This window comes from Micropterus salmoides, unplaced genomic scaffold, assembly GCF_014851395.1.
Source record: "Micropterus salmoides isolate LMB-PRFRI ecotype aquatic unplaced genomic scaffold, ASM1485139v1 Ms_hic_scaffold_14, whole genome shotgun sequence".
Lineage (NCBI taxonomy): Eukaryota > Metazoa > Chordata > Actinopteri > Centrarchiformes > Centrarchidae > Micropterus > Micropterus salmoides.
Genome location: NW_024040485.1, coordinates 30,833,404 through 30,849,700, shown reverse-complemented (window position 1 = coordinate 30,849,700; position 16,297 = coordinate 30,833,404). Strand labels below are relative to the sequence as shown.

General features: G+C 40.3%; 1 protein-coding gene and 1 pseudogene across 1 annotated transcript; both read right to left on the bottom strand.

Annotated features, from left to right (window-relative positions):
* Positions 1-5,767: 5,767 nt before the first annotated feature.
* LOC119902675 (E3 ubiquitin/ISG15 ligase TRIM25-like) lies at positions 5,768-7,691 on the bottom strand. Its single transcript, XM_038719004.1, has one exon. The coding sequence runs from the start codon at positions 7,617-7,619 to the stop codon at positions 6,126-6,128; it is 1,494 nt and encodes a 497-aa protein (XP_038574932.1). The 5' UTR covers positions 7,620-7,691; the 3' UTR covers positions 5,768-6,125.
* Positions 7,692-13,459: 5,768 nt separating this feature from the next.
* Positions 13,460-16,297, bottom strand: LOC119902676 (annotated as a pseudogene).

Below are 16,297 nucleotides of genomic sequence, written 5' to 3'. Positions count from 1 at the left end.
GCCTCTAAGAGTTTGACTTTTGTAACAGGTCTTTCACATTCAAGTTTAAAGTGTTCAGATTATCGTCTGTGTGAATTCTTTAACTGACTCAATAAATCTATTGTAACACCCCTCTTTGGTTCTGAATTGACCAAGCAGTGGTGAAAATAAGTGGCAACAACAAGCCGTGCAAAATACAACCTCCATTTTTATTCATACATTAAATAAATGGACAATAAAGGTTAAAACCAAGGCCTGCTGCTGTTGGTCACAGGCTGGTCGGTTGTGGCCTCCTCACTGCCTGGGGCCTATGGTAACTCCACTAAGTGGCTGTTGCTCTGCACCATGCAACTCTACGGACTGCGACCCAGCCGTGTGCCACACTATCTTGGATACCAGCAGCATCCTCAGCCTACCCGCACACTACAGACAAGCAGAAACTCCTGAACAGCAATTTACAAACATATCCACCTCACATTCCACATGACAGACACCACCAGCCCACATAAAACATATGACCAGGGAAGAAGACATATCACATGCAAGCAGAAACTCACTGAGCCTAGTGTGTGGCTCAGTGACTGGAGATTAGAGGTCACACTTTTTTTAATTCTTAATTATTGTTTAATAATTTATTATTTAATTTTCAAAAACCATGTAAATTACTATTTTGTTGCTCCTAAATGGATTTAAAATAATTTGTGCTTAAAAAGTGGGGCATAACTATGTGATGATTCTGAAAAAAAACTGTAGACAAGAGGGAGATATAAGCCATAAATCATCTATTGGCTCCAAGTGAACTCCTTTATGTCTGGGTTCAAAAATCACATTTTTGAAGCTTGAATGTGGGACTTGATCTCATGTACTCTACAAGATCATCTGGGGCATCATTATAATTTCCTCCAATGATCAAGTGTGCTTCCTTATATTTGTTTTTAAGGGCTTCTGGTTTCATACAAAGTTGTACAAATGTCATTTTTGCTTGAGATGTATTGTTGTAAGTATAAAATTGCAAATTATAAAGAAGGAGATGTCTAAAACTAAGATGATCCTTCCACCCTCATCTGAGGTTAGAGATTTAACAAAGTCTCCTTTAAACTTGTTAAGAATAATGGCGACACCTGCTGATTGTTGAGAGGCATCACAGAAATAACATCGATCACCCCATTCGGCTTTCCAAAACTTCACATCACTGTCCACTGAGTGAGTCTCTTATACAAATATCAATATTTCATCTACTGAACATAAAGACTGATTTCTTTTTGGAAAAATATAAATGTACTGTTTATCTAATGATGGGCGGGAGCTTTTATCCTGTATTGGGCGTCCGACCCTGTCCACCGTGAATCCAAGCTTGTTCTTCAGAAGATGGTGATTCCATCTCCGGCTGTATCACTCTAACTCCTCTTTTTTTCTCCCACAGGGCTGTCATCTGGTCATTCATCTTCTTCACTCTGTCATCTCTTCCCTTCCGCTGGATTTCCACCACTTTCACATTTGATGTATTTGTACTTACCATTTCTTCAAATTTTGATGAACCATCATTGAGGCTGTTATTGGCTTTTACGATGTCAGCATTGAAGACCATCTTCTTTTATGCAGAACTTTTTGGGATTTGGATTTTTAACCAGAATTTCTTATGGTGTTTTTATATGTAAGTATGTACGAATGTGTGTATGCATGTGTGGGCATGTATTTTTGTGGGTAATATTCGGACCCTGAGTCTGTAATGAAGTTTTGATTGATTTTTGTGGGAGTGTCGAGTAGAGGTTCAAATACCAGAGAATGAGTTTCAACATCTATCTCCATTATCAGGCCTCCTTGTTTCATTTTCCTGGCATCTCTCTTGGACATCTTAGCGCACATGTCCCGGTTGTTAACAAAACTTTGGTTAACAGCAAACAGTTCGTAGGCCAGTCGGCTGACCGAAGTCCATGTTGTGACATTTGTTCAGATGTATAAACTTACTTGATGCAATTTTCAACTCCTTCATTTATCATTAAAATAGTCTCAATAAGTCATTTTAAACCACTGGTAATCAGAATCTAAGAGCTCAGATTAAAGAACTGTAAGAGTCTCCATCTTGTCTCCATTCCCTGTGAATCCATTTTCGCATTTCAGTTGTTAACCTGCTGTGATTTTCACTGCAGGAAGATAAAGAGACACCTCACTGAGCCTTTGGCAGCTTCAAACTGCATCAGTACAGAGAGATTTAAATATATGTAATATCACACAGACAGTTTGTTCTCAGGAGTCACACCCTGTAACACTGATGCTGCATTCAGTTCACATGGGAAAGAAGAGTTTCCAGATCTCAAATTCTTCAAGTATTCATATCAGCTCTCAGGTTGTAAATTAAGGAGGTGGGCAAAACAAAAAGGGGAATGGACCCAGAATGCAGACACTAAGGCTGAGCAGGTACAGTTTACAGTGTTATTTAGGCAATGGTGAAAAAACCTAAGCAAAAAAACAAATTTGGTCTGCCAAACGAATAACAAACAACTAAATGTAGTTATAGATTTCTTTACAAAGTCAGAACAAAATATCTCTGATGACGGAAAGTCTGCTGCTTTTTAGACCCATGCAGTGGAAGAAAAACATACAAATACATCAAGATAAATAAATCAAGAAATTCCCCGTGCAGAGTAACAGTCAGCTGTTGATAGGTCGCAGAATTTAGCAATGTAAAATCAAAAACAAGTTGCCACACACTGAAATGACTTTATTATTTGATTGACTTTACTACTTCAGCTTCACATTGTGTGAACTTGAAGAAGTGTAACTCAACTTGGCATCAGCACCTGACTGTTGTTGCTGTGCAACAACTTGTTTTCTATTAATGGAAACACTGCTGGGGGTTTTCTTGCCCCGGGTTACACGGCACTTTACGGACCATTATATGTATATATTATTATAATGAGCACCTAAACCAAGTATTTTGCCCGTCTTTCCATTTTCATGCAGAGAAATGTCATCATGACTAGTGATGGCCTCCACGGCTAAACAGACACAGGAACGAGCGCCACCTAAAGAAACTCAAACATTTACACACTGACACAGTTTAAAACTGCTAACATGGTGTTTTTCAGCAGCACAGGCTTCGGTCTGAAGATCTGCCTACACTGAGGGCAGCTGTGGATTTTCATCCCAGTGGGTTTTAATACAGTTCATGCAGTAGCTGTGTCCACAGGGAATAGTCACCGGATCCTTCAGTAGATCCAGACAGATGGAACAAAAGATTGCTTCTCTGTCCAGCTTAACTCTTTTATGCGTTATTCCTCTTCTCAGTGAGAGTGCAGATCAGGTGGAACTTAATGTGTTTGAGAAAGAGGGAAGGGTTTTTGGACTTTACCGCATTCCACAAAGAGTTGCTTTTTGGGAGAGACAGGGTGTTTTATCTGTCATTTTACAACATTACGTACAACGTTAAAATCTTCCTATTGAGCTATGGTTAGCAGCACTACCATGTTATTAATATTTGTGTACATCGGATCATTATATTTTCTGATTTGTAACAGAGTGCGCAAAGTGTTAGTGTTCAGTTCTCATCTCATTAAAGGATTCAAGTTTTATTGTTCAGTGTCAACAATTATTCACACAAAAGCATCGATGTGAGATAATACAGATGATATTAGTTATAAACTACAAGGAAAACCAATCATTTCTTTTACTTTAACATTTTTCTACTTACAGAAGTTTTGACCAGCCCATCCTCCCCAGAAAAATAAACATATGTCGATTATGCAGCAGCTTATTACGACCCATATTTACGTTTTTGTTAGGCTGTGACCTCTAGGAGCAGAATAAGTCAGGCGATGTAGCATAAAGAGCTACAATGTTCATGTAAGAAGGGCAATGGATGAGTTATGTAAGATAAGAGCTTTAACTTAAGAGCCCGAGGGTTGAGTCTTGTTTGAATCGAATGTCAGAATTTACATGTTTAGAACGTTTTGTAGATTACTGACAGAATAAAAAGATCATCATCAACAAAAGACAGAAGCTTTGTGAAGTTTACCTGTCAACCAAGAACATGTGAGAAGCTGGAAAATGCCAGAAACCACAAGACTCTGGTACAGAGAGTCAAACTTTAAAGATGTTTCTTCCTTAAACTCTTGGAGATATTTTCAGTGAACTCTTTGGAATTACCTGTATTTCTGAATAAATTGGTCATAAAATGTGATCTGATCCTCACCATCGAGTCACCACAATAGACAAACACAGTCTGCTTAAAATAATACCACATAAATGGAATGGTTTATGGAAAGGGTTACAGAAGTATCTCTAAAAGCCTTGATCTTATCAGTCCACAGTAAGAAAGACAAATCATTCTATGAAGAGAGAAAGTTCTGCACTGTTGCTACTCTCTCTAGGAGTGGCTGTACTGCAAAGATGACTGCACGAGTACAGTGCAGAATGCTCAGTGAGGTAAAGAAGAATTCTTGAGTGTCAGCTGAAGACTCATAGAAATCTGTGGAACAAACTAACATCCCTCTTGCAAATCTACGATACGTAAAACACTGCACAAGAATGGAGTTCATGGGAGGACAGCACGGAGGAAGGCACTTCTGTCCAAAAAAACATTGCTGCACGTCTGATGTTTGCAAAAGAGCACCTGGATGCACTACTGGCAAAATATTCTATTGACAGATGAAACCAAAGTTTGGAAAGAACACACAACCATATGTGTTGAGGAAAAAAGACACAGCAACATCAAAAGCTCATCCCAACTGTGAAGTATGGTGGAGGGGACATCATGGTTTGAGGCTGCTTTGCAGCCTCAGGGCCTGGAAGAGTTGCCATCAGACAGCAAAATGAATTCCAAAGTTGATCAAGAAATTTGGCATGGGAAGGTAAGGCCATCTGTCTGCTAATTGAAGATAAACAGAAGATGGATGATGCAACAGGACAATGACCCAAAGCACAGAAGTAAAACAACAACAGAACAGCTTCAGCAAAAGAAAACATGCCAATTTAATACAAATCCAATTTATGCAGAAATCCAGGTTCATCCAAAGGGTTCACAACCTTTTCCTGTGACTATATTTACAACCTTTAGTTTAAAGGCGTCAAAGAGGTGACAGCTACAGAGCTACAGTTTGAACCCTATACATATCTCAGGACAGAACATCTGTTCTTTCCTGTGTTTTGGCCCAGAAATAGGCCTTTTGTGTACATAGAGAAAGTCTTAGATCTTTGAGTTCAGCTCATGATGAATGGGGGCAAAAACAAAAGTGTTGCATTTATAATTTTGTTCATTGTATTAATACTTGGTGCAATGTGCTGATAGTGTTTCACAAAAAGTAGTGCTGCACTATCTTGGCACATTACTTCTGTATGTTATGAAGAAGGTTTCACACAGCAGAGGCTCATTGTAGTGAAGGTAAATAATTAAAGTGTCTAGAAGTTCTTCAATGTAGATTTTCCTCTGTACTGAAAATAAGAAACAGCAGGTGGAGCCAGACACACATACAGACATCAGTTAAACGGCCATCACTACTGTTATTATTGAACCAGGTCAGTGAATGCACCTTGGCCTCCGAGCGAGTGTTGGTTGTTAAAAAGCAACAAGTGACAGAAAACTCTGCTCATTTCTCTGTGACAAAGCTGTTTTAGTGAAGAAAGCTGAAAGGACAAAGACTGACTGACAAATGCTCTTCTGCTCTAAACATGAGCTCTGTACTTTGTGGCGTTTCAGGAGGAAAACTGCCTCAGTTATACTCTCATATTAGTTTCACATTTTCTCCATCAGCTCTGTATGATACCCTGGAATGAAGACAGGAAGGAAAGACTTTGTTCATGTTTGTTTATTCATCATGTAAACCTTCAGTTTGTTCACACATCCCATCAGTAACGTCTGTTAAATGACTCTTGTTCAATGATTTCAGGTACAGATTCACTTCATCCACACAATCAGTGGGTTTGAGCAGAATCTCAGCTCCGTCAAAGAAAAGAATGAAGCATCTCCTTATTGATTATCATCATGATATTACAGTTTAATAATACAAACATTGAACATTTAGAGCACAGATATTTTTTCCAGGTAATAGGTTTATACCCAACTGAAAACATAGTAACGTAAATTGTATTTCATTTCTGTCAATAGATCCCTCTTAATATTGCTCATTGAACCTTTAAATGACTTCTGACTATTTGACTTTACAGAACTCAGCGGTGCCTCCAGAATAAAACCAAAGTCCAGCATAGAGAGGCTGAGTGAATGTGGTCTGGACTCTGTGGAGGAGAGTCATGGTTTTAGAGATGCTGTAGAAGGACAGAATACCTGCACTGTGATCCAGGTACACTCCTACTCTGGAGGACTGAGGACCTGAGACGGGAGTTTGGATATCATTGTACCGAAACTTATAACTGTCTTTGTCACATCTGAACGCCCAAGATTTGTCATTGTATCCAAATATACATTCATTCGACCACCCTGCTCTGCTGATATTCTTGTATGCAACTGCCACATAAACTCCTGCCCCTCTCCATTCCACCTCCCAGTAACAACGTCCAGACAGACTCTCTCTACTCAGGACCTGACAGAAAGAAGTGAATCTGTCTGGGTGACTAGAATAAGACTGTTGTTGCCACATTTCTGTTGCTTTTCTGTTCCCCTCAGATAATAACAGACGTGCATGTGCTGTATTTGGATCCAGTGTGATTTCACGTGAATATTCTAAGAATCCAGCTCTGGTCTTGGGTTCTGGTTCTGACAGTGAGATGTTTGTCCATGTCTCTCTCAGAACGTCCTGTAGTTTGTCTCTGACTTCTAACACAGCCGCTGTCACATCCTCAAAGTAGCGCAGAGGACGGACCTTGATGCTGGATGTGTCTGTAGATTCACTGAGTGCTGACAGTGAGGGGTAGTTGTGTAGAAACTGGGTGTGATCCTCTGTGAGTGAGAGCTGCTTCAGCTCAGTGTCTTTCCTCTTCAGCTCAGTGATCTCCTGCTCCAGCTTCTCCTGAAGCTCTTTGACTCGACTCACTTCAGTGTCCTGCTGGGATCTGAGCTGCCGCTTCACATCGGACCTTCTTTTCTCCATCAGACGGATCAGCTCAGTGAAGATCTTCTCACTGTCCTCCACTGCTTTATCAGCAGAACCATTGATAACCTCCACCTCCTGCTGAAGCACCTTCACCTCTTTCTCTCTGTCCTGGATTCTCTGCTGGATGTTTTGGCGATTCACCTCCAGGAGCTTCTTGGAGGGCTCCACCAGCTTGTGTTTTTTAAATGTAGGCGATTCATAATGAGGCTGCAGGTGTTTCTCACAGTAAGAGGCCAGACAGACCAGACAGAACTTGAGGGCTTTCAGTTTTCTCCCAGTGCAGACATCACAGGCCACATCTTCAGGTCCAGCATAGCAGTGATCAGCAGGAGCAGCTTGGAGTCCAGTCTTCTTCAGTTCCTCCACTAAAACTGCTAACATGGTGTTTTTCAGCAGGACAGGCCTCGGTGTGAAGGTCTGCCTACACTGAGGGCAGCTGTGGATTTCCCTTTCATCCTCTGCATCCCAGTGGGTTTTAATACAGTTCATGCAGTAGCTGTGTCCACAGGGAGTAGTCACCGGATCCTTCAGTAGATCCAGACAGATGGAACAAGCGAATGTTTCCTGATCCAGCTGAACTCCTTTCTGCGCCATTTCACCTCTCGTGGCAACGAGACAGTCGTCTCAGGAAGTGATACTAGTTTGAACTCTGATCTAAGCAGGATGTTTTTCTGCAGTGAATGGGGCCTACCAGCTCCTGCACTTCACCACATGTTGGTAACACTCATCTTGAAAGTGTAGATCTGAAGGGGAGGGAACAAGTAAATACATAGATAGAGTGGAGCTCGCTGTGTGGGAGAGCAGGAAGCAGAGGGAGGGGTCATCAAGCTGACATTCATTTACAGCGAAGCCTCCGTTAAAACCTGCTCTCCATTTGAAAACATGAAAGTTTTTAGGTGTAAAATCCTTCGTGGCTCCTCAAGCTTTGCTGATGACTCCATATTTTTATAAGATGGCACAGATTTTATTCATATAGTTTCTCCGCAGCAGTGGTGTGAGGAGAGTGTGTTTAATTTAATTTATCATCACTGGATCCTCTGTAGAAACTGTCAGGAGTTTAAATATCTTGGAGCTGTGAACTTCGACAACAAGAAGTTTATGGCTTGTCCTTTCTCAATGCTGTATTTAAGGCGTTGTGGGGAAGCTCCAATAGGGAAGATCTGCCGTAGCACCCGGGCATGATATCCCTCCATAAGCTTCCAGTTAATTCAGACAAGATTGGGCTGATCTAAGCTCTTTGAGATCTGAGCAAATGTAGTGGTGGTACTCTTGGGTGTACCAATGGCCAGCGGAGTAATTAGCAGGAGAAATGCCAGCCTAAGAGAAAATGTGGTGGAACTGCTGGTGGAACCAGAATCAAGTGGCCATAATACCGGACTCAGAGAGGAACGGTCATGGTTGTGCTCTAGGATTACCAAAGATGCAAGTAATTTGCGAAGGACAATTTAGTGTCACCAATTAACCTGGTCAGCATGTCTTTGGACAGTGGGAGAAAGCCAGAGGACAGAACACCATGGTGTCTTTGAGAAATGGGACAGGTCTCAACTGCAGGCGAAACGGAAGGTAGTTGAAGTAAAGGGCAGATGAAAGCAGAAGATCTGAGGAAGGCAAAGAAAGCAAGTTTCAACATGGCTTCTAAGGTTTGAGACACATGAGGGATGCTGTATCCAGCACAGATGGGGTGGATGCAGATGGACAGCAAGTCTGCCGTGAGAGGAGGGCGGTGGGGGTCTTGAGCTGGCTCTTGACATTCAAGACCTCTAAGAAGATGCCAGTTAGGAGTTTGGAAAAGAAAAGAATGCTGCTGAGATATACTTTGATGGTGTGCGTTTTGATGGCCATTACGGAATGGGCGTAGCTTAAGAAAGACGACATGGTGACAAGATCGAATGATGGGAAGGTTATGTTGTGCTGGTTATAACAATGGCGGAAACTCTTCCAAGCTGAGATTATGGAATTGTGGGAGTCGACAATTAGGGGTATTAGGGCAGGATTTGGATGTTGAACGTCATGGCAGGTAATATGGTGGAATTGGTGTTGAATGGGTATCTGCATGGATATGAATACTGAATTTAGAGTGACCAGACCTATAACACTGGTGGTGATGAGGGAGGGGAAATTATGAGGAAGTCATCCAAAAGATGGACGGCAATTGGAATCTTGTGCGACGCTTGCACTTGCTGGATGCTGTACTCAAGATGTTGTGGGGAATCAACAAAAGGGAAGCTCTGCTGTAGCACCCGTGATTGATGTGTGGTCCTGCACCTGTAACTCTGCTAATTAGCTCAACTACATCCCAGGTTAGCAGGATGAAAGCGGCCTCTTATGTTACGTATCGTTTTTTTATTCTTTCAATAACTTTATTTAGAATTTAAGTCAGTCATCCAAGTTCATGAACATAAATTATAGAGTTGATATAATATAATGATAAAAAAAAAAGAGAGAGATGAATAAATTAGACAACAGAACGTATTTCTTATAAGTAAACAGTTCTCCGGGGATAAGGGTCATTGAAATGCTTTTCTGATTCGTTACAAGTTTACTCAACTGAATCAAAGTACATACAGTATCAATTTATATTAAAAATAACTTAAAACATGGGCTAGACTTCCCTAATATAATAAAGAGATTTACAATAGAACATAAGTTCTTATACTTACATTCAAATTAGGTAATTACATTTTTCCGTTGATTGCATGTGTTGTTTTGGTATGTAATTCTCAAAGTCCTTCCAGAATGTGAAACAGAATGAACGGTAATAGATAAGATTCTGTCATATTTTCTTGTTTTGTCTTTCAAAAGGTGCAATTGTCATCAACACGCATAAATTTCGAGATATATATGTTTGTTGAATTTTTTTTATACAATATTTTCAAGTGTAATTCTCTACCTTTGTTTGTAATATAAAATCAAGCAAGCCACGCCCTGTGCCAGTCATTATCAGTAAAATGAGAAGTCCAAAAAAATTTCTACGGGGTGTATTGTCTTTACATTTTGATATTTCAGTTAATTTAATTTAGGATAGAAGTTAAGCTATTGATGATTATAGTAGCAGTCCTTTGCAGATATGAATACCTACATATTTTACAGTTTTCTTAACAGATATATAATTTTTTTCCCTCAGTCTGATACAAACTTCTAATTTCACATTTAGATTTGTTAAGTATTAAACCGGAAGCCGATGAAAATTGGTCAATTAGGGACACAATATATTCAACCTGATATTTGTCCCTTAGATAAAGAGCTGTATCATCAGCAAACTGTGTCAACTCAACGTCCTTACCAAAAATGGACGTACCATTAGTAATTGGATTATGTTGAATATGTAATAAAAGTAATTGAACCACCAGCAGGAACAAAAAAGGGGAAATCAGAAAGCCCTGGTGAACTGATCTCAGTACAGGAAGTCTTTTTTCTGGTATTTGGGTAAAATATAACACAACTGTTGATATTTTTATAAAACATTAAAGATAAAATATTGGTCCAAAAATGTGGACTGACAATCAATATATAATATCAGTGTGTTGGGATTGATGTTATCAGAATATTCCAGCAAGTGTACAACAAGTCTTATATTATAGCTTAGTTAGACATAAAACCTGTTTGTGTTTCATTTATGATGCTATGAAGCCCATTTTTCAACCGCTTTCCAAAAATTAAGGACAAAATTTTGTAATCAATGTTCAAGGGCGTAACAGGTCTCCAGTTTTCCATCAGTACATGAAGGCTTGCTCCATTCTTGAGGACATTTCCTTTTTGATAGTGCATTCTTTGAATAATTCAAATAAAAGGACTTTCAATAATGTCCCAAAAATGTAAATAAAATTCAAATCAAAGCCCATCATTGCCTGGAGATTTCTCCTTCTTTATTGAGCAAACAGCCTCAAAGATTTAGATTTGTAATAGGTCTTTCACATTTCAATGTCCAGAAATAGTCAGTGTGAATTCTTTAACAGACTCAAATCTATCATAATCACTGACCTGAGTATTTTATGAAATACTCTCATTTTTCAAAAATCACCAAACATCTATGAATGACAGTTGTTCACAGATAAATGCAGTATTTTTGAATCTTGAATGTGGGACTGATCTTACAGGTAGGCTACTCTATCTACAAGATCATCCAATGATCAAGTGTGCTTCCTTATATTTGTTTTTAAGGGCTTCCGGTTTCATACAAAGTTGTATAAATGTCATTTTTGCTTGAGATGTATTGTTGTAACTATAAAATTGCAAATTATAAAGAAGGAGATGTCTAAAACCAAGATGATTCTTCTACCCTCATCTGAGATCGGAGATTTAACAATGTCTCCTTTAAACTTGTTAAGAAGAATGGCGACACCTGCTGATTGTTGAGAGGCATCACAGAAATAACATCGATCACTCCATAGTGCTTTCCAAAACTTCACATCACTGTCCACTGAGTGAGTCTCTTGTAAAAAAAAAATCAATAGCTGCGTTTCGACCAACAAAAAACTACAACCTGGAACTAGGAATCTTTGGAGGAATTGACTGCATTTTCACGCAGGGACCTGGGTCTAAATGTATGTTTATTTTACCCCCCAAAAAGTCCCTGCTCGGGGTGTAGTACTTTCCAAAAGTACCCGTTCTTTGGGGAGGGTGGGGCTTGCTTTGCAGTGAAATTCAGAATAGGCAAGTAGAGGCTACTGGCTTTGACTGGAGAATGTTGAGTGTTTTTCTGCTACTGCTCCTCTCATTTCCACCGTTGTTTGCAAACCAATAAATCACAATCAACAGTCAGATAGCCACACAAGTCTCGCTGATGTCCTGAGTTAAAAAGTCAGCATTAAATGGATAGCTTGGAAATAGCAGCCAGTGTGCTGCAGTGTGTTTTTACAGTGAACAGCTGATGGAATTAAGATAAATACTGGGTCCTGAGTTGTTGTTTTAAGTTTTCATCAGTCAGGAAGTTTTTACACAGAGTCGGTCTCCTCCTCTCCAAAACAAGCAAAACAGCTGATAAAGCTAGGTATAAAGCTCGTTAAAATCACATTCCTCAGGATGCTCAGGTGAAACAGATGTTAGTCTCGCCAGCTGATCTGCAGCTCTTGTTGGCTGGAAATGTTGTAATAACCTTCCAAACTGTCTCGATTTTACTTTTGTGTTGCTTTCTCTGTGCTAGAGGTATTTTAAGAACTTTATGGCTTTATCCAGTTTGTGTAACAAACTTTATCCTGTCTCTCTTCATTATACTCCTACACAAAAGAAGCTGCTTTAATGGTCAAGCACAGCCTGTAGTTTTTTTTATTATATTCCAATCAAATCTGATGTTCATTTTTAAATGGTGCTCATGGTTAGTGGTTACAAATAATGACGCCTGTGCATCGGGTAGAGGTTCACATCAACCGGAGAATGAGTTTCAGGATCTCTCTCTATTACCAGGCCTCCTTATTTCATTTTCCTGGCATCTCTGTTGGACATATCAGTGCACGTGTTAACTTTGGTTAACAGCAAACAGTTCGTAGACCAGTCCACTCACTTCGGCTGATTAAAGTCCATGTTGTGACATTTGTTCAGATGTATAAACTTACTTGATGCAACTTTCAACTCCTTCATTTATCATTAAAATAGTCTCAATAAGTCATTTTAAACCACTGGTACTCAGAATCTAGGAACTCAGATGAAAGTACTTTATCTCCATCTTTTTCCACATTTCTGTTAACAGGAAGATAAAGAGACACCTCACTGAGCCTTCGGCAGCTTCAAACAGCATCAGTAAAGACAGATTTAAATATATTTAATATCACACACATTCAGTTTGTTCTCAGGAGTCACACGCTGTAACACTGACGCTGCATTCAGGTCACATGGGAAAGACACTAGAGAAGAGTTTTCCAGATCTCAAATATTATTCACATCATCTCTCAAGATGTAAGTTACAGATCCCTAAAAGGGACATGGGCAAAACAAACAGGGGATTGGACCCAGAATGCAGACACCAAAGCTGAGCAGGTACAGTTTAGAGTTTATTTAGGCAACGGCAAAAAAATTATACAATTACAGTTTTATAATATCTCAGTCCCTCATTTTTATGTCATTTTGGACAACAACAACATCTGGTCTGCCAAACAAATAAAAATTAATTATAGATTTCTTTACCAAGTCAGAACAAAATATCTCTGATGAAGGAGGTCTGGTGCTTTCTCTCTTAAGACCCATGTAGTGGAATAAAGACAACATAAAATCATCAATGCAAATAAATCAAGAAATTCTGCATGCAGAGTAAGAAGAGTCAGCTGCTGGTAGGTCGCAGGATTTGGCAATGAAATTCAAGAACAAGCCACAGCACACTGAAATTACTTCACTATTTGACACTACTACTTCAGCTTCGCATTGTGTGAACCTGAAGAAGTCACAAGTGTAACTCAACACAATATATTTAGCTTGGTAAAGTCATTTCAGTGTGCGTGGCTTGTTTTTGATTTTTGATTGCCAAATCCTGCAACAATCAGTACCTGACTGTTGTTGTGCAACAGGGAATTTCTTGAAGTATTGTCTATAGATGGAAACACTGCTGGGAGGTTCTCTTGCCCCTGATTGCGCACCACTTTGCAGACTATTATAGATACTTGAACTGATGAACACCTGAACCAAGCATTGTGCCTGTTTTTCCATTTTCATGCAGATACATGTCAGTTCAGGTTAACAAAAGTCATCCTGAGCAGTGATAGCCTCCATGGCTAAACAGACACAGGAAGGAGCGCCACCTAAAGAAACTCAAACATTTACACAGCAACTAATGAGAAGACGTCAAAGTACCACCCACAATGTTTGATTGACAGCTGATCTCTGTGCAGTGAAGAAATGCCACAACAATCAGCTCTCAGCAACAAACATGAAGACAAAAAAGTTTAAGGATTAAAACACAGAATTTAACCAACTGTCCCTGAAATGACTTCTGACTATTTGAGTTTACAGAACTCAGCAGTGGCTCCACAAGAATAATACAACTGAAGTCCAGCATAGAGAGGCTGAGTGAATGTGGTCTGGACTCTGTGGAGGAGAGTCATGGTTTCAGAGATGCTGTAGAAGGACAGAATACCTGCACTGTGATCCAGGTACACTCCTATTCTGGAGGACTGAGGACCTGAGACGGGAGTGCAGCGTTTATTGTACCATAAGTGATAACCATTGTCATCACATTTTAATGCCCAAGATATGTCATTGTTTCCAAATCCACAATCATCTGACCACCCTGCTCTGCCGATATTCTTGTAGGAGACTGCTACATCACTTTCTTCCCCTCTCAACTCCACCTCCCAGTAACAACGTCCAGTCAGACCCTCTCTACTCAGGACCTGACAGTAATCAGTGAATCTGTCTGGGTGACTACAATAAGACTGTTGTTGCCACATTGCTGTTGCTTTTCTGTTCCTCTCAGATAAAAACAGCCATGTGTTTGCTGTGTTTGGATCAAGTGTGATTTTACGTGAATATTTTAAGAATCCAGCTCTGGTCTTGGGCTCTGGTTGTGGTTCTGACAGTAAAACATCCACTTTGTCACTGTCACGTTTGTCCATTTCTCTCTCAGAACGTCCTGTAGTTTGTCTCTGACTTCTGACACAGCTGCTGTCACATCCTCAAAGTAGCGCAGAGGACGGATGTTGATGCTGGATGAGTCTGTAGATTCACTGAGTGCTGACAGTGAGGGGTAGTTGTGTAGAAACTGGGTGTGATCCTCTGTGAGTGAGAGCTGCTTCAGCTCAGCGTCTTTCCTCTTCAGCTCAGTGATCTCCTGCTCCAGCTTCTCCTGAAGCTCTTTGACTCGACTCACTTCAGTGTCCTGCTGGGATCTGAGCTGCCGCTTCACATCGGACCTTCTTTTCTCCATCAGACGGATCAGCTCGGTGAAGATCTTCTCACTGTCCTCCACTGCTTTATCAGCAGAGCCATTGATAGCCTCCACCTCCTGCTGAAGCACCTTCACATCTTTCTCTCTGTCCTGGATTCTCTGCTGGATGTTTTGGCGACTCACTTCCTGGAGCTTCTCAGAGGGCTCCACCAGCTTGTGTTTTTTAAAGGCAGAGGATTTATAATGAGGCTGCAGGTGTTTCTACAGTAAGAGGCCAGACAGACCAGACAGGACTTGAGGGCTTTCAGTTTTCTCCCAGTGCAGACATCACAGGCCACATCTTCAGGTCCAGCATAGCAGTGATCAGCAGGAGCAGCTTGGAGTCCAGTCTTCTTCAGTTCCTCCACTAAATCTGCTAACATGGTGTTTTTCACCAGGACTGGCCTCGGTCTAAAGGTCTGCCTACACTGAGGGCAGCTGTGGATTTCCTTTCCATCCTCCAAATCCCAGTGGGTTTTAATACAGTTCATGCAGTAGCTGTGTCCACAGGGAATAGTCACCGGATCCTTCAGTAGATCCAGACAGATGGAACAAGAGAAGGTTTCTCGGTCCAGTTTTACTCTTTTCTGCGCCATTTTTCCTCTCAGAGCTTTGATCCAATCAGCATGTGTTTCTGCAGCGTCTGTCAGCTCCTAAACTTCACCACTCGTCTTCAAACTGTAGCTCTGAAGGGAAGGGAACAAGGAAATATAAGTTATGAACAGACTGGAGCTTGTTGTGTTGGAGAGAAACTCAACTACATTTTTCTCAAAGCTTTAGTTACTAATTAATTTACTGAGTAAACGTTTTTATCCCCTTACTGTGCAGTGAAAACCATGTATCTCCAAATTTGATGACTTTGTTTTATCCTGATAAACTACTTCTTAAGCTAAATAAACTATTTAAACCTGTCTTGGATTAAGTGGAAAATGCATCATCATGAAGCTGAAAAAGGCTTGTTTTTCTGGGCTAATTTTAGAGATGGAGATACATGGTGCTCATAGGACAGCTGAACTTGAAATAATAATAATAATAATAATGAAAATATGATGCATTGCTGTAGATTAAACTACCCTGCAGCATGTAAACTAATAGTATTTTCACAGTGTGTATTAGTACTTTTCCTCCAGTAAATGATCAGAGTACTTCTCCCACCACTGGTTCTTCTGTTACCCAGCAGGGACTCGCTCACACACACTTTAACAGTTTCTACTCTGCACAAAACTGAACTCTAACTTCCTCTAAATGTGACAGGAACATTGTTTTTACACTCAGCAAGTTCTTCCAGCCACGTTAACTCTGTTTAAGATCCACAACTTACCTGAAACACCTGGAGAAACAATCAGGAGAGTGAGGAGGTGAAGTTTCCTCAGAGAGAACTTCAGTCTAATGAGGAAAACCAGGGATTTTATTCAGCAGC